Source organism: Gadus chalcogrammus, chromosome 21 (genome assembly GCF_026213295.1).
Source record: "Gadus chalcogrammus isolate NIFS_2021 chromosome 21, NIFS_Gcha_1.0, whole genome shotgun sequence".
Lineage (NCBI taxonomy): Eukaryota > Metazoa > Chordata > Actinopteri > Gadiformes > Gadidae > Gadus > Gadus chalcogrammus.
Genome location: NC_079432.1, coordinates 7,688,887 through 7,714,901, shown reverse-complemented (window position 1 = coordinate 7,714,901; position 26,015 = coordinate 7,688,887). Strand labels below are relative to the sequence as shown.

Genomic DNA, 26,015 nt, shown 5'->3' with positions numbered 1-26,015 from the left:
TATGTTGGTGCCCGGCCGGGCACCAAAGCCCTGAGCCAAACTAGTCATCATCTCAATCGGTATTCCCCACAGAAGTATCTCCTCTTGAGCTCTCCTCATCTTATGCCCTGTGACAGACAGAGGGAAAATAATATGTTGTTTTTAAATCCAAACTGAAACTGTATATACTACACCCTTGCTCAATACCAATTATTTTTGATTGCTAGTTGTCCTAGATCCTCTCGATTCTCTGTCAAAAGCAAAACATAGTATGTTTGATATGAGTGAACTGAAGGCATTTCAATCTATTAATTCTGCATGCACAATAGGGATGCTAGATAAAGTATCTCGCTAATGAGATTTGGAGCTTACTTCCCGCTTGCCCGACATTCACCTCAATTAGTGACTCCTCATTTCCTGTTCTCATTATCCTATTTTCACAAGTCCCTTGTTTTTAGATTCCGATGACATGCTAGGACAGTGTCGCCTTGAATCTGCCCAGCTCAGAGAGGGATGCATGTTGGGCTAACGCTAGACACGACAGGAAATTCTCATTATTCCTATGAAATATACGATCTTTCACCTCTCACTTTAGTTTTTGGGTTAGTTTTGATATGAGCTCGCACACTCTGGGTGACCTTGCTGACCGGCCTTGCTATGTATGTACGTAGCAAACTTATTACAATCTGCTCCAGAGCCGAGCCCCCGCCGGCCGGCTGGGTAGAACACTAGGACTCTGTGGAGCGGTGCTCTGTGGGGCTCCGCTAATGAGCAGACCTAATTGGTCCTTCTGGTAGGAGAATCTTCTCATTAAAAGGTGGCTAAAACTAACTCCAAACGATTGCACAACTCATTTTCAACGTGGCGTTCGTTTCTGTGTCAAAGACCACCCAACGAAAGATAATGCAACAGTTTTTTATTTTATCATGTTTTTATGACATATTTGGATGGAATGTCGCTGGTGCGCTGCCACGGCCAGACAGGCGTTAGTTATTAGCCAAGTGTCAGCTGATTGCCCCAACGGTACAACTGTGTTATCCTCTAGCTTTCCCTCTCTTTCTCCGTTCCACACACACACACACACACACACACACACACACACACACACACACACACACACACACACACACACACCACACACACACACACCACACACACACACACACACACACACACACACACACACACACACACACACACACACAGGGAATTTGGCCGGCCCTCAGAGAGTAGCCTTGCAGATTGCTTGACAGACTCGGCCGGTGAATTGCATGGCCAATGTTGCCTTGAACGACAAAACCAACTCTCTCCCAACCCAAGGGTGCTGCTGCTCCCTTGGGCTTAATAGGGGGCTGGGAGTACCATGGCCCCTCTTAACTATGAGTTACACAGGTGAAGCACTAGTTGAAACGGATCCCAGCCAGTAAGATGGATGAAAGAGGCAGGTACAGTCACGCTGGAGATGAGAGGAAAGCAACGCTGCTGGTAGTAAAAGTCTGACAAAATTAGAGGGATGAAGAGGAACAAAGAGGCAGAGGATATGGGTAGAGTTAGAGGGGGGAACAGAGAGGCTGACTAAGGGCGACAGGGAGAGCGATATTGCCTAACCATTCGGAAAGGCTATGGGAACATCGCTATGTCTGTCTGTGTGTGTGTGTGTGTGTGTGTGTGTGTGTGTGTGTGTGTGTGTGTGTGTGTGTGTGTGTGTGTGTGTGTGTGTGTGTGTGTGTGTGTGTGTGTGTGTGTGTGTGTGTGTGTGTGTGTGTCACTCAGTGTGTGTGTGTCACTCGGTGTGTGTTTACCCTGACCTTGTTTTTTCAACTGGATCTATCTCATCAGCTGTCATTCACAAAGAGACCCACATTCATGATACATTGTCCTACATTCACTCGCTCATTGCATGTGGCTTTTTTGGTTTGTGTTTGTGTGTATGCCTTTCGCATACAGCATTAAATGGAGGTCGAAGTGGAAGTGGATCAGAGAAAGAGGGGCTTACTCTTGGGGATGAAAATGTCCATTGGACCTTGACACAATTTATTATGTTATTGCCCTAGAAGTGTAGCAGAAACTTATGCCATTAACCTCACATCCGTACAGTAGTTTAGCAATGAGAGCAATGTTATGGCATGTAAAAACATTGATTTGCATGTAAAAATGTTTGTGTATATTGTATAGATCAAATATCTAGGAAAAGATAAGGCCAAAAAGGCGGCTGTGTAAATTTGCCTACTCGATGGTAATCAGTTGCACAAGCCCAGGCCCGGCGCGGAAAACAAACAATCAGGAGTGGCGCTCGCATGCGTCCTTGGGACTGTCCTGTTTTCAGACGGACATGCTTGACAGTGCTGGAGCCTGACCAGAGGGGAGCGTTGGCCAATAGCCCCGCAGCGCTCCCTGCTGCGCTCCCTGCTGCCATGCGATCCCACGCTGCGCGACAGCCATTCACAGCATAGATCAGAGGGCCCACGGATGAATGGAAACTGTAATGTAATGTAAGGTTCCGCTTATTACCGTAACAGAGGGTAAGGGGCGAGCGACGGTGGGAGAGGAGGGGTGGGGAGGGGAAGTGTGTGTGTGTGTCGATGAAAGGGGAGGCGATATCGGTGGGAGAGTAGGGTGATGAGCACGTGTGCGCGGGGAGGGGCTGAGGGAGCCCAGGGAAAGGGCCTGGGTCTTTGACCAAAGGGGGGAAAAAGACAGAAGGAAATGATGGGACAAAAGGGGGAGATTTTGAAGGCAGTGGGGGGGGGGTTTGCTGTGGCTTTTTGGCCGGCGGCCAGATGTGGTTAAAAACAGATTAATCAGCAAAGGGTCACATTCTCCCAAAGGGAACATGAACCCAACTGTTGGAGAACAAAAAGTCAATAAATAAGAAATTAGAGCAGTGATTCACATGCCACTACAGCTGTTAATATCAGCAGATCAATTTAAAGCTGATACATCAGTATTCAGTTATTAAAGAAACCATTTGTTGCTGCTTGAATTAATAAATAAATAGATGTTCAACTGCATTTTAAATGGTCAGGAGGAGAGAATGATGGGTCCGAAACTACATTTTAGAAAGTAGAGAGGTTAACTAACAGAAATTGGCTAATCACACAACATTAACTGGTTGGCTTATTATGGAGGTATAAGGTATCTTGCCTGGTACAGCATCCCTGACAATCAGTCACTGAAAAGTTGCTGTGAGTGTGTTTTTATTTTAACCCTGTGAACTGAATTTCTTCAGTAGTACTCCTCCTTAATGAGCGCATTCTCTGATGGTCCATCCTAGAGGAAATGCTATTTTAGTGAGTGAGTCGGGGGTTATGGGTAAGGCTAAGTCATCTAGCGGTCAGGAAATTTGTGTGTGTGTGTGTGTGTGTGTGTGTGTGTGTGTGTGTGTGTGTGTGTGTGTGTGTGTGTGTGTGTGTGTGTGTGTGTGTGTGTGTGTGTGTGTGTGTGTGTGTGTGTGTGTGTGTGTGTGTGTGTGTGTGTGTGTGTGTGTGTGCGCGCGCGCGCTGCAAGCTCCTAGATATTTTACTAAAGCAACAATACAAGTGCAAGCTAGAGTGTAAACATTTGGTAAACCAGAGATATTCATTGGGTCCCTCCAATAGCGTTCAGTAATGTAGACTAGGCTCTGGTTTCTTGTATGCTGTAGATCCCATGTTCCCGGCCTTTTCCAAGATTTGTATACGGATTTAGTTTAGACTTTAGCCCTTTGGCTTTCAACAGCACCAGTGCATCTTGATGTCCATCCAGATGATCGTCACACCACATGCAACCCTAATCCCTGAATGTATCGGTCCTGTGTTGCCTTGACAATACCCCACACCACACCCACTCTTGCAAAAAAAAAGATCAGTTCAACTTTCCCGGTTTTATTTCCTACAGGTTCAACAACAAGCTACCTCAGTCGTATAATCTTTTAAATGTAGCGCGTCTCCCTTTTTCCTTTCAAAGCACTCGGGGGCTCGAAACGTTTTTTGTCTAATGTTCTCTCGTTTGACCCTCTCTCTCACTCGCTCTCACTCTCGCTCTCCCACGTACACACACAACTTGCAGGCAGAGCCCTTGCGGCTGACTGCCTTAATTGTTGAATAGGGGAGTTTAGCAGATAACAAAAGTAGTTATGAGCTGACCTATTATTCTCTCACAGAAAGAGACGGAGGGAGGGAGGGGGCGCTGGCTGGTGGATACACCAACATGGGTGGTGGTGCATGCGTGGGTGTGGGCTGCACACAAGCTTGTATTGTACACCTGAAATGGGTTTTGCGGGAGTCATAATAGTGGAGGGTGTAGGTGGATTTCTTTGAAAAGTAATTGCAGAAGTTATGATTAATAAAAAGGGAAGTTTAGAATGGGAGGCTTTGTCTTTTGACAAACCAGCAGAGCAGGCATTGCTGGCGGTGGGAATGGTATTGGGGGAAACCCCAGGGAATAAGGAGGAAATGTTGAATACATAACAAGAATGATCATCTGTGTACACGGATAATCACACCACCATCAGTGTTACCACCACCTCGGGAAAATGCATTCAGACCAACTGGTAAATGCACAGAAATAGATGGATGGTCGGGTGGAACTGGCTGACTGAGGGACAGCTGTGACATGGATAATCCCAGTTATAATCCAGTGTCTATAGGGCTTGCCAGTGTAAGGGACGGGGCTGTTTTGAAATTTGGACACGGCCATCATGTTTGTGAGATTCAGTGGTCGCTGATTTGCGCTTGTAAGCACATTTTCCACCACGGCAGATGGACAAATAGTTGGATGAGACGGAGTGTGTTTGTGTGTTCAGATTGAAAAATGCGTATTATTGTCAGTAATGCTAATCTTTTGCCATTTCCTTTACTTTGTGGGTTTTGGGTGTGACCTATGCTATGATTATGATACCATTTCCTCTGACACAAAGCAAGTGAGAGAAAACATGCACGCACTCGCGCACATTGCACCCTGAATGCTTTGATACGGTTAGTGATTGTTCAGTGTCATGTCTTTTTTTTTTCAGCGTATCGATAAAAAAATCTGCTGAAATCTCCACTTGCCACGGCTGAATATAGATAGTGTTATTAATTTGGTTGCCACAGCAAAATAGTCTTTCATTAACTTTTGAACCCTAGGGTGTGTTGTATTCATTTTTATTTGTAAAGTCTTTAGGATTCCTTGTAATTTATCCTATACACAATGCATTAGGGGCAAACATTTAAGCTGATTGTAGAGGAAAACCTGTCAGCTGAAAAGCTAGATTTCCGCTGTGATGTATTTTTTTACTTTGGTTGTTTTTGTTTTTCTCTTGGGGGTGTCTGCTATAAAATAAGGGATTGTAGCCATGGGCCTGCAATGTAGAAAGCACTTCACTGTGGAATAGCTCTCTTACAATCCTATGGCAGATAAAGTTGATATGGAAGAGCTGTGCATGTGCTTGTCTGTGTCTGTGCCTCTGCACAATGCAAGTTTTTTTCTGCGTTGTGATTGATGCCCCCGGCAATGTGGATGATGGCACTGCAGGCATGAAACCTTGACCGTGTACGTGGGCGTGAGTCTGTCATTTACACACTGCTCCGTAATCTCCTCCTTGTGACGAATGGTACAACAAATTGCTTGTATAAAGCTATCTTTGCTGGCTGCCTATAGTGAAGCATCTTGGAGTTAATTTTCCAGCAGATCAAGGGGTCTCTGGGATGAAACGCACACTGGGCTTTGAGGTAAGGCTATGACGGAGCAACAGATTTTCCCAGTCAGGCTCAATCAAGTATTTTCTTATTACTTCCCTCCTTTTGCTTTGCCTTACTTTCTTGCCTACTTACTTCCCCTTATTAATGGCTCTTCTGAGGAATACTTTTTTTATTTGGAGGTAAACAAGATGAGAGAATTTCTATAGCTTTCCGTCTGTATTCATTTCTCACTGGGGATCTTTTATCAGTGCAAATAATGGTTTATTTACTCAAACTAATACATATACTATTAAATAAACTATTACACTATAAATCGCTGTGTCATAAACCTATCATCTGAACCAAGGGGGGTTGGGAGTCATGTTGCCGGAAGGTTTCAAGGTGGTCGTGTGTAGGCAGTTCCATGAAGAGGCATGGATCCGAGCCTTTGGGACATGTTGAATGCCTTGCGTAGGCGTCTCCCCTTGAACTTGACCCTGGGAGACCAAACAACATGTTAAAACCCTACCCACTCCCTTTCTCCGTATTTCACACTCCCGCTCTCTTCCCACTCCTATTATACACACTTCATTACCGCCCCTCTCATTGTAACCTTGTTTCTTGCTCTCCATCCTCCTCTCCTTGACCTTTTGTTAGTGGTTCTCCAAAGCCCTTTACCCCACTAGCTCACACTTGCGCTCTGTCCCTCACTCCTTCTCCCCCCCCTTCCCTAAATTGCATGCCACTCCACAACTATAGGTTGGGGGGAGCTCTAGAGCTACAGAGCTCTGAAGGACAGACGAAAGAAGATGAGGAGAGAGGGGGAGGGACTGAAGTGAAGGGGGCAGGCATGATCTGCATATCATAAGCGGATGTTGATTGTATACACAAGTTGGACAAAATAATGGATTAGATAAAAGGGAATTGAGAAGGAGGAAGATGAAGAGTGGGGAAGTACTGCATGGTTAAAGGGCACAACGAAGTAAGATGTTAATCTCTCTAATTTAATCCATCCATGTAATCACCAGCAACTAACCAGCTATGGACTTTATTAGTGAGAAACTATTTACCCTATATATATATGGGGTTGTAAATCTTCAATCAAGGGTTATGAAAGCCTGTGTGTTTCTAATCCGTCCTCACTCTTTTGTATGCAATGCATCCCATACCAAAGAGTCCCATTTGAAGTTACACCTAGGTAGTGTTTATAAAACTGTTTCAGTCAGAAGGACATCCAGGGTATTACTATTGGGTATGCTGCTGCATTAGCGTCGGTCATCCTCGTGAGTTTTGATCGATTCAAAACCTTTTTAGCACGCTCGCTTATAACTAACCACACATAGTGGGCGTTTAGATCTCTCAAGGAAAACGCATGTTTTCAAGACACAACCTCAGACCCTGGCAGAACTTGGATGGATACGTGTGTACGCTGGCATATGGTGACCGGGTCTTTGATGATACTTTCTAGTTCACTTGTAAAAGGGAAGTCCTACTGTGTCAATGTCCCAGCTTGCTAGCATAGTTACATAACATGCTAAGCATGCAGATATCGTTCCCCAACCATAAGCCATTGATCCTATGGTTGTAGAAGTCGGGGGCGGAGGGCAGGCAGGCAGAGGAGAGGGACACAATGATGAACATGCAATAATGTTGACTCCATTGTCCGAGTGGACTGTGGTGTGGGAAATGGAGAGAGGAGGCCGGCCAAAAGAGAGATAAAGAGGAGAGATTGAAAAGGGCCCCGGAAAGAAGGGATTGAGGCAGGCGCAGATGAGAGGAGAGATTGGGCGAGGGACACAGAGAGGCGGACGGGGTAGATCAGTGGGCTCCCAGGGCGGGAGAGAGAAACATTTTATTAGGATAGAGTGGGATGAGTGGGATAAGAAGAAAGTCCTCTCTAGTCTGAGACTCACTCTGAGAAAAAGGGGGGAATAGAAGGGGAGGGAGAGGGGGACGGACGAAGGGTTCTAGAGTTTTAAAAGGACTAAGCAGCCATGACAAATATCTCTCAGAAACATGCAGTCCACTGCCAAGATTTATTCTCCCTCTCACACACATGCTGCTCACACACTCACTCAAAACCCGAGCAAAGCCAGCTCAACCATTGATGAAGAACTGGTTTGAGTCAACAAGAGGGACGACCACTACAACTAGTGTTGGATCACATTGAGCTGGATAGTGGCCTGGATAGTCTGCCACTAACTACAACAGTCTTTATTCCTAGTAGCCTAAACCATGGTTTTCCTACATGGTGTCCATTAAGGTGCGTTCACACCAAAAGTAAAGTAAATATTCTACTTGCGTTACTCGCGCACTGCAAACCTTTCTTGCGCGAGAGATTCAGCATTAAGTGAAAATTCGTGGCAAAGTGCTAATATTTCAACTTGAGTGAATGAGGCGAATTTGCACAAGCAGAATCACACAAAATCTGCGTGAACCACGCTGTGCCATTTGAGCCGACATATAATGTTCATATATAGTGTCGTTGCGTTTACTTTGTATGTATTTACATCGTGCAGAAATAAGCTCCGCTTTTGGTTTGACCGGATCTTTACGCTGTTTACAGAGAAACTATTGAGATGGCAGGAAATTCTAAACTAAATTTAACAAAATCATTAGCTCAAAACCACACAGTCTTTAGTTGTGACAGTTAAATCTAGATAGCGGGTTATGTTGTGGTGATTTGAAGGATGCGATGCGAACAAGAAATGGTGTCTTGATAGTTATGATACACACGCACACGTACACTCCAACCGTGGACTAAGAGACTATTTTGAATAATTTGAATCTGTAGGCTATTTCAACTGAACTCAACATTTGGATCAACAGCTGACCAGGTTAACCTTCCTGCATCAGCAACACTTCCTGCATCACAAACAAGGCAGACGCTTAAAAAAACAAAGTGTATTTGCAGGTCTGGAAAAACAATTGTCTGGTTATAGAATCTGCCTTGTTTTCTCATCTCTTTGTGATTTGCAAATCATGTCTGCAACTCACAGGATGTCATTTTAGACATCCTCTTTCCTCCCGCTTCTCCCTCCTCTCTGCCCTCCACCTCATTAGCCAATCTTGCGTAAGGAGACCTGTTCTATTTTTACTCAATCGTGGTTGTGTCTGCGTGCGCTTGTACTCGCACTTGTATTATTGAAGGTATCATCAGGGAATGAGTGATAAATCTGAAAACTAGCATCAGATTAAAAATAAACATATCAATGACCATGAAACCAAGTAATCTCGTGTGTGTGTGTGTGTGTGTGTGTGTGTGTGTGTGTGTGTGTGTGTGTGTGTGTGTGTGTGTGTGTGTGTGTGTGTGTGTGTGTGTGTGTGTGTGTGTGTGTGTGTGTGTGTGTGTGTGTGTGTGTGTGTCCCCCCTCAAGTACGCTACACACAACCTTGGGGCTCTGGTCTGGTTTAACACTAGCAGGCATCCACAGCCACTCTATAAATTCTGACCTCAGCTCGCCCTTGGTTCCGTTGTCATGGTCCCCGAGTGTCGTCACATCCTCTGTGTGTGTGTGTGTGTACAGGTACTTGATCAGCTTGGTGTGGGTGTGGGTACTTGATCCACATGTTGTTGGCATGCATATGTGTCTCTGGAAAACATGTTTAAAGTCATGTGCGACGATGACAAGCTGAAGTGTGATTAAGTGAGTGAGTGTGTGTGTTTGTGGGGGGCGGCAGGCCTGGTTGCCCACACAGCTGTTGATCTTGATGACTCCCTAATGTGCATGTTTTGTAGAAATTTGTCCAACTTTAAAAAGTTCACTGAGTGGGTGGGAGCAAGAAGCTTAAGTGACTGCTCCACTACCATGGAATTCATGTGCTAATGCTTTAAGTATCCATGAGCTCAATGTTTTAAACCACCATTCACCATTAGCTGGGGACCAGAGACCTAAATATGCAGACTTGTATTGTATCAACGGCTGATACTTTTTCTTCAACGTCTTGGCATAGTTTTTATTTAGGACAATATAACCCATCGTACAAGCGCCAGACTAAAGTATGTGTGTTTTATTTAAGATGCCTGGTTAATGTTGGATACCAGAAGAAAAAAAACTGGTGGGCTCATTTATTAAACATTATTCTGCACAAAACTCACACTAGAGTAGCGAGCCATGAAAAATGGATGCCGCGGCCAAAATGTGCAGGCTGCTTTGATTCTGCCATTTTTCTCACTATGTTTTGACATGCTGTCATCATTTATTTTAGATATAACTTATCAGTTCATTTTCATCTAATAGATTTCACAGTCCCAGTACCGAATGTATCGAGCTCTTATCCAAACATGTCATACATGTTAAAGTGATGGTAGTCAATTTGAAGTAAACATGCCAGAGTATGCTAGATTTTGTAAAGTATCCAACTCAAAGTATCCCACTCCTCCTTAGGAGTGGGATACTTTCAGGCCCCCTTTCAAAGCCATTCCCAAAACACATTACACATGAGCTTTAGCAATTGGTCTGCCTAGCCGTATGGATGACTCGGGTCATGCACAATGGTTGTACAGGGGGCGTGAGGGCGGGTCGGACTCGGTAGGTAGACGGACAGGAAGACGTCAAATCATTTAATGCCGGTCGAATGGAATTCATATTTTATTTGATTGCTGTCGAGGTGTAAAGAGATTTCAACCAATATGACAAAAAAAGGGTGTTCAATACCTTGCCTACACAACCTTTTAGAGATATATTTCCTATTAAATTGATAGGATTGAGGATTTTGCCACAGGAGTGTTGATTAGGATGGCTCCACTGGGAATAACGGATGATATAGGACTGCTTTTCTCTCCCCTCACCCGCTTCTCGTTGACTCGGCAGATTGACGCGTCGCCATGACGACCGAAGTGGGTTCTGAGACTGAGGTGAAAGAAAAAGCGGAGGAGACAGCTACTCAGCCTGACCAACCGGAGAAGGCCACAGAGGACAACCAGGAAGTAGCAAACACTGAGAACGCCACTGCAGAGGGGGGAGAGGAGGTGGAGGTGGAGGTGGTGGAGGAGGAGGATAAGAAGGAGAAGGACGGGAAGGGAATCTCAAGATTCCTCCCTCCATGGCTTAAGAAGCAGAAGTCCCAAGGCCAGGTACATTTGTTTTAGATTGTCTCCCTAACAACTGTTGGTTAGTAACAAACATGGCATTTTCAGAGGTGTTTTCAACAACTCCTCAGTAGTTGGATTATTGTAACGTTATTACCAGATGTTAAATTTCATTGACTATGACTCCTTTCTCATGATCTTTTTCACTATCAAAAGCTCTCTTAATGTGATTGTGAATGCTTGCCAGCTGTTATCACTAATTATTACGAATTACTTAATTGCATTATTCTCAATTCAAGGTGGTGGCCAATGAGACCTCCCCCACTAATAAAGTGATTTCCGAGGCGACGGAGGAAGAGGAGGCGCCGGCCCCGGCCCCAGAGACAAACGGCCATATCGAGGAAGTCGAAGAAAAGGAAGAAGTTCAGTCGGAAGAAGTCAAGCAAAAAGAGGCAGAGTCAACCTCCAACGCCAGTGCGGACACCCAGGTAATCCCTCCCTATTGGTCTATTTGACTGTCCATCATGCCTTACAACTCCCTTTGAGTGTATGGTTTTTAAATAGGGATACTTTGGATCCATTATCACTTAATTGGTTGGCATGCGTGTGTGGTCAACTCATTCACGGTACTCAACAGGGATAAGGACATACAACTAGGGATGCACTAATTATAAAAGATTTCAACCGTCCCTATAACGGATGATTTCCTGCTACTCATGGCTGAGTACTGATCATATAATCAGTCATAACCTGTAGTTTGTGACCAACCATCTGACATCACTGATAACTGTAAACACAAATTAGCTGAACAGGTATCGCAAATAGCAATCGTGCTGCGACTGTAAGAAAGCTTCCAAAGTTGTGATGACAAGTTGTTTTGCTCCCTAATCTACCACACCACGTGGCACTACTCAGGTGCTAAGGGGGGATGTCATGAGTGTGACAACAGTGAGCAGTCCTTCTTAATCCATAAGGGTAAGCCAATGGAAGCGATATTGAGTTCCAGTTATCGGCTCTATTTAGCGACTATCATTTTATTATCGGAATAATGCATTAAAACTTCCCAATATCTCGATCGTTTATCGGACCTGATGTTTATCATGCATCCCTCCATACAATCAATACCTATGTGTTCAGATAGGTATTGACATGGGGTCAAATAACCAGCACTAAAACACAGTGACAGTTTAAGGCCAGTCGATGCCACAGACTCACACATAGTGCCTCTGTCTCCGGCACAAACGGCACACACCCTGCAAAGTCAATGATTCACAATCAGTCACACCCTGGGACACCATTAGCACCAGTCACCAGGCCAATAGGACGGCCCGGAGTTAGCCAAACCATGAATTGTGGCAAACCGGATGCATCAATACCAAGACAAACAAAGCCAAGTTTGAGCACACAGACAGTAGGTCATAATAGGTATAAGGATGGGCGGACAAACAGAGAGAGAGCAGTATTTACTTTGACAAACACAACTGTGTGCGTTTCCTTTTTGTTTTTGTTGAATTATTTGTACGGGCGAGGGCAGGGGGTAGACACAAACTGTTGGGAGGAAAGGCCCATGTGTACTGTTGTCACAACAAACTGCCAGTGAGACAGACGGACAGCTGGGTGACCCGTAGAAACAACCGGCCAAGCAGACGGCTCAAGTGACGACTACACATCAGGCTCCGACTGTCAAACTGTTGTTTCATTGTTGTCCTGGCGTGCGTGTCTATTCACTCAAATGCTCTCCTCGACACAGACGCTATTTGTGTGTCATGTCTGCTCTGCTTAACTCTCCCTCCCTCTCTCCCTCCCTCTCTCTCTCCCTCTGTCCCTCTCCCTCCTTCCCACTCTGTCTCTCCCCGCGTTTCAGCCCGCGACGGAGGAGAAAGTGACAGAGAGCATCGCGCAAAGCCCCGGCGAGGCTAAGTCTGCGACCGAGGACGTGAAGGAAGAGGAGCAGCAGCAGAAGAAGAACGAGGTGGAGGGGAAGAGCACAGAGCCGGCGGCGACAGGGGACGGCAAAGGAACAGCAGACGAGGGGCTGTCCTCCATCTTTCAGTCTCCCCTACGTCTGGTGAGGAGGAACAAGATGAAGCTTGTGGTGTGTCACGTGGCCCTCCTGGACGGAACCGACTTCCCCTGCGAGGTTGAGGTGAGACAGCGGACGCGGCTCTGCGCGTGCACAGACGCACGCGCACGCGCGCGCGCGCACACACACACATGCAGAAGCACACGCACGCACGCACACACGCACGCACCGCTTAACACAAGCTTGTAGATACAAACAAAGACGAAGACAGAAACGCGATGGTGTGTGTTACACAAAGTGATCTGTCAGTGAACTGGAAGGCTCCGGTTCAACCAAACTTGAGTTTGTTCCAACGGGCAAACGTGTGATTAAAAAGTCCTAAATCATTTTGAAAGACAGTTCTAATGGAATCTGTTTAGTATGGATTGCTAATCCATATGGGTTGTTTTAGTCTCTGTTTACATGCCATTTTTTTTTACTTTTGTCTCTTTGTTGACATGCCGTTCTCCCTCTCCTTAGAGACCCAACTGATGCATGCAATTCTAGCGTGACTGAAAACCTTCCCTTTCGCTCCGTAATGGCTGTCCCCGAGGGAGCGATTGTTTGCTTTTGCCGGACAATCAAATTGCTAATGTACTTCAACGACACAGTATATTCTGCATACCTTCAAACTGATCCATGCTATAATAAGACTATTGACTAGTATTAGAGCATTTAGCTAAACTTTCTTTGAGGTTCCCCCTTTTTAATAGTTTTTATTTTTTTCTCTGAAGCACTTTGAGATTCTTGAATATAAAGTGCATTATAAATAAAATGTATCATTATTATTATTATTATTATTATTATTATTATTATTAGTAAAAGTACAGAAAATGTGTGTGGCTCAAGGGGAGATGGTAATTGTAGAAACATGGCCATTGTAATGCTAGTGGTGTCCCCTAACCACCTGTACCCTACCCACCATCTAGTTGTGCTTGCAGCTTGTCTCCTTAAGCTGGTTGAGCAGGCAACACGTGAGTGTCAGTGTGTCAGTGACGCAATGCTCTAATAGGATTGTGTGTGTGTGTGTGTGTGTGTGTGTGTGTGTGTGTGTGTGTGTGTGTGTGTGTGTGTGTGTGTGTGTGTGTGTGTGTGTGTGTGTGTGTGTGTGTGTGTGTGTGTGTGTGTGTGTGTGTGTACACAATTACAATGTTAGGGCGTGGTTTTCAGGGATAAGAAAAGCACACAGTGCTTGGCATGTCTGGTGACCCCACATGCACACAAACACACACACATCAAGCACAAACTGGGCAGATTAAGGGGGTCCCGCCAGATTAGCGGGAGGCATCTGCTCCCCCATGCAGGCAGGGGGCCTTCGACCATGAACATTCTGGCTCCATCTCTTGCACCCCCATCTCCTACATCCCCATTTGCAAATGGAGGATTGCTTGCAGTCTGTAGTAAAATTCAGCATAATGTCATGGCAGGCAGAACCGACTTGTCGTTTTTCTTTGCAGTGGTCGTTTTTTAGAGCCAGACCGATGTATTGTTTTGCTTGATTTTATCGGCTGACATTGGCCTATCACAGATAAATGTGTTGGCCGATATGACATTTTAGAAATGGTGTTGATTTATTAACAGAATCACCTCTTTTGTTAATGTTCTCAAGCCTCTAAACAGAGCACATTTGCGTAAACACTAACAGTTTTACATTATGCTATGTGTGAAGGTTATTAGCTCTTCCCATAAAGGGGATTGGTTCCTTTAGCTCTGGGTTTTACGACGATGTTGTTGTGGCCCGAAGCATTGCTGGAGGGTCAGCAGCAAATCCCTAGGAGCTGCTCCACCCCCATCATTCCATGATCCTGGGGTGATCTATATTAAGGCTGATATATCTATATTCTGAACACCGGCCGGCAACAGAAATCTTTTACTTCCTAATATCGGTATCGGCATCAACCCCTAAAATCCAGTTTTGGTCGGGATCTAGTTGTGTTGTCGTTTTTGGACTTATTTTGTTGTAAATTGGGAAAGCTTTTCCAAGTCGCATACGTTGCATTTCAAAAACCCAATTTAAATAGACCAGTTTGAAGTAATTTCATGACATTGGAAATGTCATGCGCAGAAGTCATAGGTTAGGACTCGACTGTGGTCTTGCTTGCAGTTTTGGGCAACTGTCTGTGTCCCGAACCTGCCTTACAGATCGTGTGTGTGTGTGTGTGTGTGTGTGTGTGTGTGTGTGTGTGTGTGTGTGTGTGTGTGTGTGTGTGTGTGTGTGTGTGTGTGTGTGTGTGTGTGTGTGTGTGTGTGTGTTAGTTTGAACAGAAGCTGCATTGTCTCTGCAGATAACGCTGATACAACAACTATATGCTATTGTTCTACAGCACACTCACACAGACACACACATTGCACACACCCAAATCCACCGTCCTCCACATGGCTGCATAGCTAGAACAGGATGTCATGAGAGGGAGAGGGAGAGAGAAAGAGATGGTTAAACATAATGCATACCAGAGTTTGGATTTTTTCGTTTGACACATAAGAGCCCAAATCCATCTGGTCATGGAAACAATGTTTGAGGTTTATTTTTTAGATGATTGGCTCACTACCTGACCTGCTGATTGCTGGGGGCTGTGTAGTAATGTTACACGTCTCGTTCCAAGGAATTTCATTAGAATTGGATTCAGATTTGCGACTCACTACTAGAAAAAAAATATCATTGGGCTCAGTTTCAGCCAAGCTAATCGACCTGATGCAAATCTGTTTTACAAGCATTTCTGTGTGCATAAAGCCAAGTTATATCTATGACTCAAGCAAGCTGTTTTTAAATGCATACAAATCCAGATGGCCTTGATCATGCTGTGATGGGCTAGGACAGTGGTTCCCAACTTTGAGGTTGGGGGCCCATTTGTTACCCCCTGATATGCAAACGGAGTCACAGGCAATTGCTGATCACTTTTTTTTTTTTTGTTCTCATAGATGTCCTATATATACAATTGATATGCAATTACTAAGGTTGTAGTATAGCGATGCGATTGTGTTCAGGGGGTGGTTGATATTACTGACAAAAATAATTTATGCTGAAGCAGCTGTATAAAATTTAGAGCATTTTCAGAGCTAAAAATGGGCTCTTGAGCTAAAACGGGTTGGGAATCGCTGGGAAAGTGCCTTGCTCAGAGGGACTGTTGCACAGACCAGACACGGAGACTAGCACACAGAGGAAAAGTGAAAGGTCGCATTCTTCCCTCAATGCTGTGTGTGTGTGTGTGTGTGTGTGTGTGTGTGTGTGTGTGTGTGTGTGTGTGTGTGTGTGTGTGTGTGTGTGTGTGTGTGTGTGTGTGTGTGTGTGTGTGTGTGTGTGTGTGTGTGTCACTAAGCATTGGAACATACCACTGAAGTTTTCAGCTGTCCCAGGGACGAAGACAAAAAGACATTCTTTCCTTCATTCTCTAATATTTCCTTTTTTCCCCCAATGTATCACGCTCCCCCCTCCTTCAGTCCGTCTGTGAACGTGCTGTTTATGGGAGTGTGGGAGGGAGCGATGGATTGAGGGAGCGATAGAGTGAGTGAGAGAAGCTAGCTGAATTAAATTACCAATTCGGCTTTCTTTGACATTTTACGACATTCTCTGAATTCTTTCAGTTAGGCACATGGCTACGTGCTGAATGCCATAGTCATATTTGAGTGTGTAGGATGTTGAGATGATTGATGTTACTGGTAGGAGTCAGCACTCAAATGGGAGCAAACTGCCAGAAAGCCCCTTATCGCTCAATCAAAGGTCAGACTGAGACGCCAGGATTTCTGGGTGTGTTTTTTTTTTAATTCATGATGGCATATTTATGCATGCAATGCAGCCATCTCAGATATCACGGTTAAATTGTTTCAACAAACGCATCAAATAAATCTGTGTGTTGTAGAAAAAGTTGACATTCACTTTAACTTGACATTTTATAGAATAGTCATACGCAGCTGTGATATAAGTGGTGGGATCTCAGAAAGAAACTCTCTGACGCTTTGTCCAAAGAACCATTTAGTTCAGGCTGAGTATCCAGAGGCAATAAACCCATACTTTCAGAGACGCAGTGAGATTCCATAGAACAGGACTGAACACAATGAATTTGTATGAGATTGCTTTAGCCTGGAGCCAAGGGACTTTTGGTCTCTGGAATGGACCACCAGGCAGGCAGATGGACAGACGGATGACGAAACAGAGTGATTGCATTATTCAATTAAAAAAACAAAGAATGGCAGATAGCACTCCATCTGTTCAGTAGGAATACATTTTATTTATTCTAAACATTCAACCCCTCTCCCCAGGAACTGGCAACATATAACAGTTCTCATCAGGGGATTCTGATGTCAGTTTTTCCCGGATTACTGGAAAAGGGACCCATTTCACTAATTGTAACGGTATTGGTTCTTGATCTGGTCTTTGCTGGATTAGTACAACCAAAAGCAGACTATCGTCCGATGACGGAATCTTGCTTGAGCATCTGACTCACTTGAGACATATGTGGGAATTGAGTTGAGAAGACGAATACGACTTAAACAAGGTAAACTCGTGTGCATGCATATCGGTTCCAATGATATTTGGCACCGATTCCACTTCTAGCCTTCGCTGGGAGAATGGGTCCTTCTCTTGGAATGTCTCCCTTGTGCTTTAGATGGCGTAGGGTTAGGGGGGTGTGTGTCGTGTAATGTGGGCCTGTGAAGCCCTATTGAGACTAGAGAAACTGATTGAAAGGCCATACGAAAAATATATATACTGACTCATTGACTAGTACTACATTTAGTACATTGAGGTAAACACACTGTTTCGCACTGTTTCACTTTGATTTATGATCAATGCTGATATTGTCTAAATGCTAGATATGTTTGAACTAATCTGTCCGTTTTTTGTGTCTCCATTCAGAAACGTGCGAAGGGACAGTTCTTGTTCTTTAAAGTCTATGAGCATCTCAACCTAATGGAGAGGGATTACTTCGGCCTGACGTACAAGGATAGCCACGAACAGAGGGTGGGTCGCACATTCAGAAAATAATTGTCTATATTGTGACGAAGTCTGTTTTATGACTTATTCCATCAATAAGATAACTGATGCGGTTCTCCTTCTGTTTCCTCACAACAGTGTTGGTTGGACCCTACTAAGGACATCAAGAGACAGATACGCAGTAAGTTTGACTCCTCTGAAAAGCCTCCCAAGTGGTTCTTTACTAGCAAACCCCCCCATCCTTCCCCATGAACATGGTTTCCCAATTGAATACAGCCGACATACAGCGCTGCAAATTCACTAGGTTCCTAAGACTGGCATTTCGATTTAAAAGCTATTAGCAAGAGCTGTAGGACGTTAAAATGTTAGACCTTTGAACAATGCCATCTTTTTTTACCCGCTTAGCTGCGGTACTAAATCAAATGAAAGAAGTAATCCATATTGCCTTTTAATGTCTTACAGTAACATAAACAATGGGCTCAACGCCTTGTCAAATCAGTTAAGTGTTGTCAGCAAGATGGCGGACTTCTTCCACAGTAGGATATCGTGCTTTAGACCAAAGCTCTGCATTGGAGTTGAAGTCTAGCAGCACTTCCTTCATTGTACTTTATTGGTCCAACATTGTACTTTTCTTTTTGAACGGTTTTCCTTCTGAAACCTACATGTGCATGCAGGGCTGCGATCTGAAACGCTAAGCTGCAATTACACATGGAATTTTCAATTGAAACGTGTCATTTTGGCCCTATAAAGTATTTCACTGCCTTTTTATAATTAGTGTGTGTAAAGTGTCTGTGTCTGAACGGGGCACGTAAAGTCAAAGGCGAGGCTGGTTGTGCACAATGAATGTTGCATACATCTATCTATGCTTGTGTATGTACTTTGTTTCTACTTACTCACTTGTGTGAGTGGTCAGTCTCTGTGTGTTCTCACAAATGACCAGTTATACACACCTCTGTTGCATCATGCCCATCTCCAGAGCCGTTTGGTTAGCACTAAACAACCATACATAGATTCTGCATTCCCTTTTTTGCAGTGTGTATATATACAGCTTTCTCGATTGTCACCAAGCTGTAAGAAGATCGAAATAAATAAGGACAGTTTCCAAATCATTGGTGGAGAAAATGATTCTCTCAGTTGCTGTTGTTCTATTGTTAATGGTCTTACGAACCAGTTTGAACACAGTGTAGTCACTGCTCATTCCTTTACAACAGTTTAATCAGTGACACCAGCAGGTTGTGTGCTTAGGTTTTATTGAATCAATATGGGCGGCGGGTGGAGGAGTTCTCCCTCAGTCAGTAAGGTTTGGGCGGGTTGGCATGGGCAATCGTTTCCATCCAAGTCTCCAAAAACAACCGTTGTGGTCTGCAGTCTCTAGTGTGCTGCATGCGGTGGTGGCATCCACGCAGGTGATCAAACTCCCAACAACAACAACAGTGTGCAGTAACCGTAGTTTCCAACGCCCTCCAGAAGTTCTGTTTCTTTTTATAAATGCTCTGATGCAAACACTGCCATCTTCACTCAGGTACATTGCGCAAGACATCTGGTGGTTCCACCTGCTGTCCCTAGGGGCCCTCATCATTTTGGTATCACATGATTGAGTATGCTGGGTGTGGAGCAAGCACAAGATCAAATAACACACGCACACAAACATTCCCAGAGGAACACCCCCTCATGGTAACTAATCACACTTCTCTGGCAAAACCTAAATCTAAAACTGAAACTGGCAGTGAACGGTGTCTCTTTCTACGGTCCACAGTATCACAGTGCGGGAACTTGGATAATGTGTTTGGAATATCGACGAGTGGGGAAAAAGACCCCTGCTATTTATTACAGTGTGTTGTGCACAACATTAGCATCCTAATGCTAATTACTGCAGTGTCACCCTTCTGCTTATATTTCTCCTTATTACTTTTATCGTTTCCTCCCTCTCCCTCCAGGAAGGAGCTTGGGCTGGCCTTTGTGTCTGTGTGTGCGTGTCTGTGTGTGCATACACTTGGATTAGAAAATGGTCTCTGTGAAGTCATCCTTTCCCAGATGTAATTTTCCTGATGATGTAATCGCCAGCTTATGTCACACAGGGAGAAGAGAGAGGGAGATGAAGTTACTGGAGAATGAGGGACAATAGAGGGAGTGAGAGTGGTTGTATGAGTGAATTCAGTATGAAGGAAACAAAAACGTGTGGCATTGATAAGCCTATTGTGGAATAAATCAGAGCATTTTTCGACTATCAACACTCTGTGTTGATAGTGAATGGGAAGGAGAGAGGGAGCAAGAAAGAGACAATGGCAGCAACCAGAATTGTTGTTGTGGAGAATTCATTGGAAATGAGCACAACTAAGAATATAATTGGGTCTAGCTAGACGTGTGTGTGTGTGTGTGTGTGTGTGTGTGTGTGTGTGTGTGTGTGTGTGTGTGTGTGTGTGTGTGTGTGTGTGTGTGTGTGTGTGTGTGTGTGTGTGTGTGTGTGTGTGTGTGTGTGTGTCCTACTGTATTTCTCTAGAAATGTCATAGTTCCTTAGATCATGCAAGAGTGATTGAATCACACACCCTGTCCTTCCGTCTGCTTCAACCTGCGCATGTCATGGACAGAAGCCAGCAGTCTTATCTTCGTCCTGACTAAATTGAACATTCAACTAATTCTCCGACCCCTAAGTGACACTGTTCTATTTTGATCTAGGTATCATTCTCGTGCTGACTTCTCTTGTCACTAAATGTATGAAAGGTCTCTCTGGGGTTGACTACATCTTCTGTTGCTTTTATTTTGATCCAGTGCAGAATATAGAAACATGAATGATTTCTGATGCTGCGTCCCTCTCACTCCACACAGGCAACAACTGGCAGTTTTCATTCAACGTCAAGTTTTACCCTCCCGATCCCTCGCTGCTGACTGAAGACATTACCAGGTACACAACGTTGATTTCAATGGATTGTTGTTTGTCTTTTTTTAAGTTTTGAGACCCATTATTACAATAAAAATCCCAGATAGCAGTGTGTTTTGTGTGCAGCCTAGAATTTGCACATTATGTATACATACATACCCACGTACACATTGCCCCACAGTCTAAGGGCTGTTTGTAAGTGTCTGTGCATGTGTGTGCATAACGGACCAGACCCCTGCTCTGACAGTTAAGAGACGCAGGATCAATCTAGGTCACTTACACCACACAACTGAACACCACCGAGGTGGTCTTGCTAAATTAAAAATGACCCAACCGTTTTATGAAGGTCTACATACCAAGTCCCAACATATTTGTTATCATAAACACAAAGTGTTTTCAGAGAGTTTACAGTTTTTTAACCATTCTTCTACAAATGGTTGATCGTAATGTTGGATCATATTGAATCTCGCTAAACGCTTTTTACTATTTTGCAGTCTGAAAGAAGAGATTTGCGTAAATGTTGGAGTTACGACATTGACTGTTGATACAAGCATAGCAGAAAAATACCTGCTTTTCAAATGGCTCAAATGATACACACAATGGTTTTGTTTTTTTGGACAAGTTGTTCACCAAACGCTGGGAAAGCCATCAGGTAGATCTGTGCTACGGACAAACCCCGTTCCGCAACGTCAGGGACGTCATCATGTCTTTCCATTCACAGGTACCTGTTATGTCTGCAGCTCCGTGAGGATGTGGCCTCAGGTCGTCTCCCCTGTTCATTCGTCACCCATGCCCTGCTGGGATCCTACACACTGCAGGTAGGTGTGTGCGTGTGTGTGTGTGTGTGCGTGTCCGTGTGCATGGGATTCAATTGGGCTAGTGGGAGGGCAGGGAAAGGGCAACTCCCAACCGTCGCTGTGCGTATTTAGAGTATTCGAGTGGGAGCAGAGATTTGCCGAACAAGAACAAATTGTGTATCATCCTATCTCGCATTGACTTTTTTATTAGTTGACCTTTATGGTTTGTGAGTTCAAATCTATCCCACAATGCATTGTTGGAGTCTCTAAATGTCAATCATAGTTTCCTAGGATTCTTTCCAAAAGCTAACAAAAGTTGCTCACAATTAAATCCAAAGTGCAGTAAATTGATTTATAAATGGTAGTTCACAATTATATAGAGAGGTTTATTACAAGCATTCTAAATAGGATAGATATCTTTTATACAGAATGAAAATGAATGTTTCCATACATTGTGATGTCCAAATATATCTCCTTGTCCTTCCTCCCATGACTCAGGCAGAGCATGGGGACTACGAGCCTGACCAGCCACAACCTCTGGACTACATCACCCAGCAAAGCTTTGCGCCCAATCAGAACAAGGAGATGGAGGAGAAGATTCTAGAACTCCACAAATCCCACAGGTCGGAGGTCACATCATGGTGGTGCCGGTTTACTTGAGGGAGGGGGGGGGTCCATTTTGCCAACGATGAAATACCACAGTCAAGGGGAACCATCAAAATGAACTCTCTGGATACAGATGTTTTTGAGGGCACTTGAATATAATGTGGTTTATTTTCTGTTTTCATTGCTGGCAACCAAACTTAAAATAATTGTACCAAAATGTATTTTTGGGATGTTTTTAGATCTGTCGTGAGCAATTGTTAAACGTACATTATTTTTGTTAGTGCTGAAATGAGTGTGTTAAGTCGGTGCTTTGGTTTCTCGTTTCATCATAGACATAAACGAAGATGTATATCACCAAAGAAGTACCTAGTACAGCCACAGTCCACCTACTCTGGTTTGTTCTTGCTTCCAGGGGCATGAACCCAGCGCAGGCGGACACCCAGTTCCTAGAAAACGCCAAGAAGCTATCCATGTACGGGGTGGACCTTCACCGAGCCAAGGTACGTAGCGGCCTGCTGACCCTCCGGACACGGCCCTCACAGTCGGACATTGACTGCCGCTGGGGTCAATGAAGCCCCTCTGTCTCCCTCAAAGCCCATGGTGGCCACTGGTCCAACCAGATTCATGGCCTCCGGGGTTTATAGCGCTGACTAGCTCATTATGCCAGTCAGTGTGGCTACTGGCTGTACCGTTGCCAGGAGTACGTGCCTCATTCCCTGACTAGCTCACTGGGTAGAGCACCCTGCTTATTTGCATAGATAAGGGGCGTGTCTGTAGCTGTGTCTGTTCTCTGCATTGCTGGCTGGTGGTGATGAGTCGTATGATGGTCCACAATGGCATAAAGACTTTTTTTGAACCGATTGTTCATCTTCAGTCAGTGTGGTTGAATTCATCCAGAATAAAAAAAAAACTGTTGATGTCTTTATATCTGTTCCATAACCTGTCTGGCAATGTGGCATATTTAGCTTTGATGTGGAGAGAGGGGGAGGGACAGTGTGTGAGAGAGAGAGAATATGTCAGCTGTACAAACACACTTAGGAAAGCAGGGGGGCCATTTCCATGGGAACTGCCTATCTCTCCCCTCCTGGGACACTAGGTCAGCCAGACAGTTTGTGTATGTGTGTTTGCTTGTGTGTGTGTGTATATGCATTTGTGGCGGGGTATGTTATAAAAGAGGAAATGGAGTATGTGAAATAATATGAGACGGAGAAGAAGTCTGTATGTCGGAGGTCTGCGATAGTTTTTGCTATAGAGTAAAACAGGTTGGTTCCCTTTAAGGGCACGCTTCACTTGTTTGGCAACAAGAGGAAAGTGCCTGCTTATCCCACAGAGATTCGGTGTGTTTATAGATGTTTATCATGGCAGATAACCAGACCGATCCAGAATCCAGTCTTCGTACATACACCACGACAGGATTATTAACATGAAGTAATACAAAGAGTGGGAAACAAGGCAATCTGTTGAGTAATCCAGTTGAGTTCACAGCAACGCTAGTAAATACAAAAACAGGCATGTATGATGTGTAGTCCCTCTGGGGCTGTTGTTTACCGCCGTACCCATCGCCGTTGCCATGGCGACTAAGAGCAAACCCCCCCCCCCCCCCCCCAACTTCCACTTTTTGTTTTGATCAATGTCGCAGCGCACAGAGAAGAGCACGGTCGATGGGCTACTCCCTAATAGCATGGGATGGGCACGTGTGTGCACTCGTGTGTTACAGTAAAAGCATCCATTATCGACATAATAAATCCTTAGCCATTAGCCGAGCAGATTTTGCCCTTGTTGGTTACCGACTGGTATCAATGTTTCCTGCCCATCCTTGTCTGTCTGTCTGTCTGTCTGTGTCTCCATCTATCTTTCTATTTGTGTCTTAACGTCCATCGGTTCTGTCCCGGGCTCCTAATCTGTGTTTCATCTTCCTTTGAAACTGGTATTAAGACCTCTTCACTTCTTTAGATTTGTTTCTTCCTTTTTCTGTGTCTGGCCTGGTTAGTGTGTCAGCCTGCCAGCTAATTGAGTTACAGTTCTGTGTGTGTGTGTGTGTGTGTGCGCCTGAGTGAGGCTTCATGTGTGTGCGCCTGAGTGAGGCTTCATGTGTGTGCGCCTGAGTGAGGCTGCATGTGTGTGCGCCTGAGTGAGGCTGCATGTGTGTGCGCCTGAGTGAGGCTGCATGTGTGTGCGCCTGAGTGAGGCTGCATGTGTGTGCGCATGTGTGTGAATCTTTATTGAATTTCTGATGCACCAAGACTGTCTAAGAGCCTGTCATGTCTAGATACATTTAACTTAGTGATGCATCCCATATTTCTTATTGGTCAAGTTCAAATACTGTTAATAAAAGAAAATGCATACATATATAATAACTGTTTATGATATTCCTTTATACTTGTGTTTTATATCGATGTTCGTTATTGTTACAGGATTCTGAGGGTGTGGACATCATGCTCGGTGTGTGTGCCAATGGGCTGCTGGTCTACAAAGACAAACTTCGCATCAATCGATTCGCCTGGCCCAAAATACTCAAGATTTCATACAAACGGAACAACTATTACATCAAGATCAGACCAGGAGAGGTATGGAGACGCAAACTCGCAACATCCAGCATAAACAATGCGGTTGTATTATTTTCACTGTTTAGTTTAGTTTTGATGTTCTTTCCATGGTAACACAAGTGAGGGAATAGTCTGCACAAACAGGTTCATAATGATGCACGCCCAAACTCTCTTCCTCCTTCTCCTAGTGTTGATCTGTTTATGGCCTTTTTTGTTTCCTTGATAGTCTGAGCAGTTTGAGAGCACGGTTGGATTCAAACTACCCAACCACCGTTCTGCCAAAAGGCTGTGGAAAGTGTGTGTGGAGAATCACAGTTTCTTCAGGTAAACACGCACATGCACACGCATGCACGTGCACACACATGCACACGCACACACACAAAGGCCCATACGCACGCACGCACACACACGCACACACGCATGGGCGCACACGCACACATCTCCACTTAACAAGATAACTCAAGTTAATGCACGTGGGCTCATGGTAGCACAAATGTAATAAGACATGACAGTTCATAAGGAGTCGAAAGACATCAGTTTAATTCATCATTACAACTCGGTCTCTGGAGAGTGTATGTGCTGCCCTGTCAGTGCTGCCCTAACCAATCAGTAGAGAGAAATACTGTGTCTGATGTGATTCTTTAGATTGAACTAGGGGTGGGAATCACAGGGTACCTCATGATACGATATGCGATACCTGGCACACGATGCAGATTATACAGCGATTCTGCGATTATCAACATATTGTTAGACAATCCTATAACGAATACAAAATGAAAGTAATAAGAAATAAGTGCGGTTTTCCTGTCTTTATTCATGGTCCAAACTGAGTTGTTTTCTTTAGACCCATCCTCACCTGAACAGCTACCTGTAGATGCAGTGTTTTCTCTCCGGCCCTCAGGTTGAACAGCCCCGAGGTTCCTCCCAAGGCCCGCTTCTTGACCCTGGGCTCCAAGTTCCGATACAGCGGGCGCACGCAGACCCAGACCCGCCTGGCCAGCTCCCTCATCGACCGGCCCGCGCCCAACTTTGAGCGCACCTCATCCAAGAGGATCAGCCGCAGCTTAGACGGAGGTATTGCTCCCTCTCGTAAGCACCAACAGAGGCACGCACATGCACGCAATCGTGCATACACATGTTAAGTTCACACATGCACCGTTGGACAAATCAGGCACACGAAACACAACTACAGTAGGATAGTGGGTGTAGTTTTAAATCGATAGAAAGGAAATACAATGCACATCCTAAAGGCTGGACCAGAATGCTGTATTGAGTTGCAGAGAGGTGTGGACGTGGGTGTGTTTGAGAGAGAGAGTTCACATGCATGGTTTGAGTGTTTTCGTCTGAACAGATACAGGAAATAGCTGCGACACATGTTTCCTTTCACAGAGAAGGAAAAGGAGTACAAGGAAGGGCTGGATTTGTTTAAAGAAATGTTCTGCGATATATTGTATTATGAGAGGATCATAGTGTTGATGCATTCCAGAAAACGGAAATTAGATTTGTAATCAAATCAAATTGTACAATTTGATCATTTAAACCATC

The 26,015-nt window shown here is 44.6% G+C and overlaps 1 protein-coding gene across 3 annotated transcripts in view; it reads left to right on the top strand.

Annotated features, from left to right (window-relative positions):
- epb41l2 (erythrocyte membrane protein band 4.1 like 2) overlaps nt 1-26,015 on the top strand; it is a 45,369-nt gene that overhangs the window by 1,569 nt on the left and 17,785 nt on the right. For all 3 annotated transcript variants that reach the window (XM_056581856.1, XM_056581855.1, XM_056581857.1), the window contains exons 2-13: nt 10,433-10,695; nt 10,950-11,138; nt 12,515-12,796; nt 17,565-17,669; nt 17,781-17,823; nt 20,470-20,545; nt 21,243-21,339; nt 21,817-21,941; nt 22,337-22,424; nt 24,339-24,491; nt 24,697-24,794; nt 25,372-25,544. In XM_056581856.1, coding sequence (XP_056437831.1) covers nt 10,447-10,695; nt 10,950-11,138; nt 12,515-12,796; nt 17,565-17,669; nt 17,781-17,823; nt 20,470-20,545; nt 21,243-21,339; nt 21,817-21,941; nt 22,337-22,424; nt 24,339-24,491; nt 24,697-24,794; nt 25,372-25,544 — 1,678 coding nt within the window. In that variant the 5' untranslated portion in view covers nt 10,433-10,446. The remainder of the gene's footprint in view (nt 1-10,432; nt 10,696-10,949; nt 11,139-12,514; nt 12,797-17,564; nt 17,670-17,780; nt 17,824-20,469; nt 20,546-21,242; nt 21,340-21,816; nt 21,942-22,336; nt 22,425-24,338; nt 24,492-24,696; nt 24,795-25,371; nt 25,545-26,015) is intronic.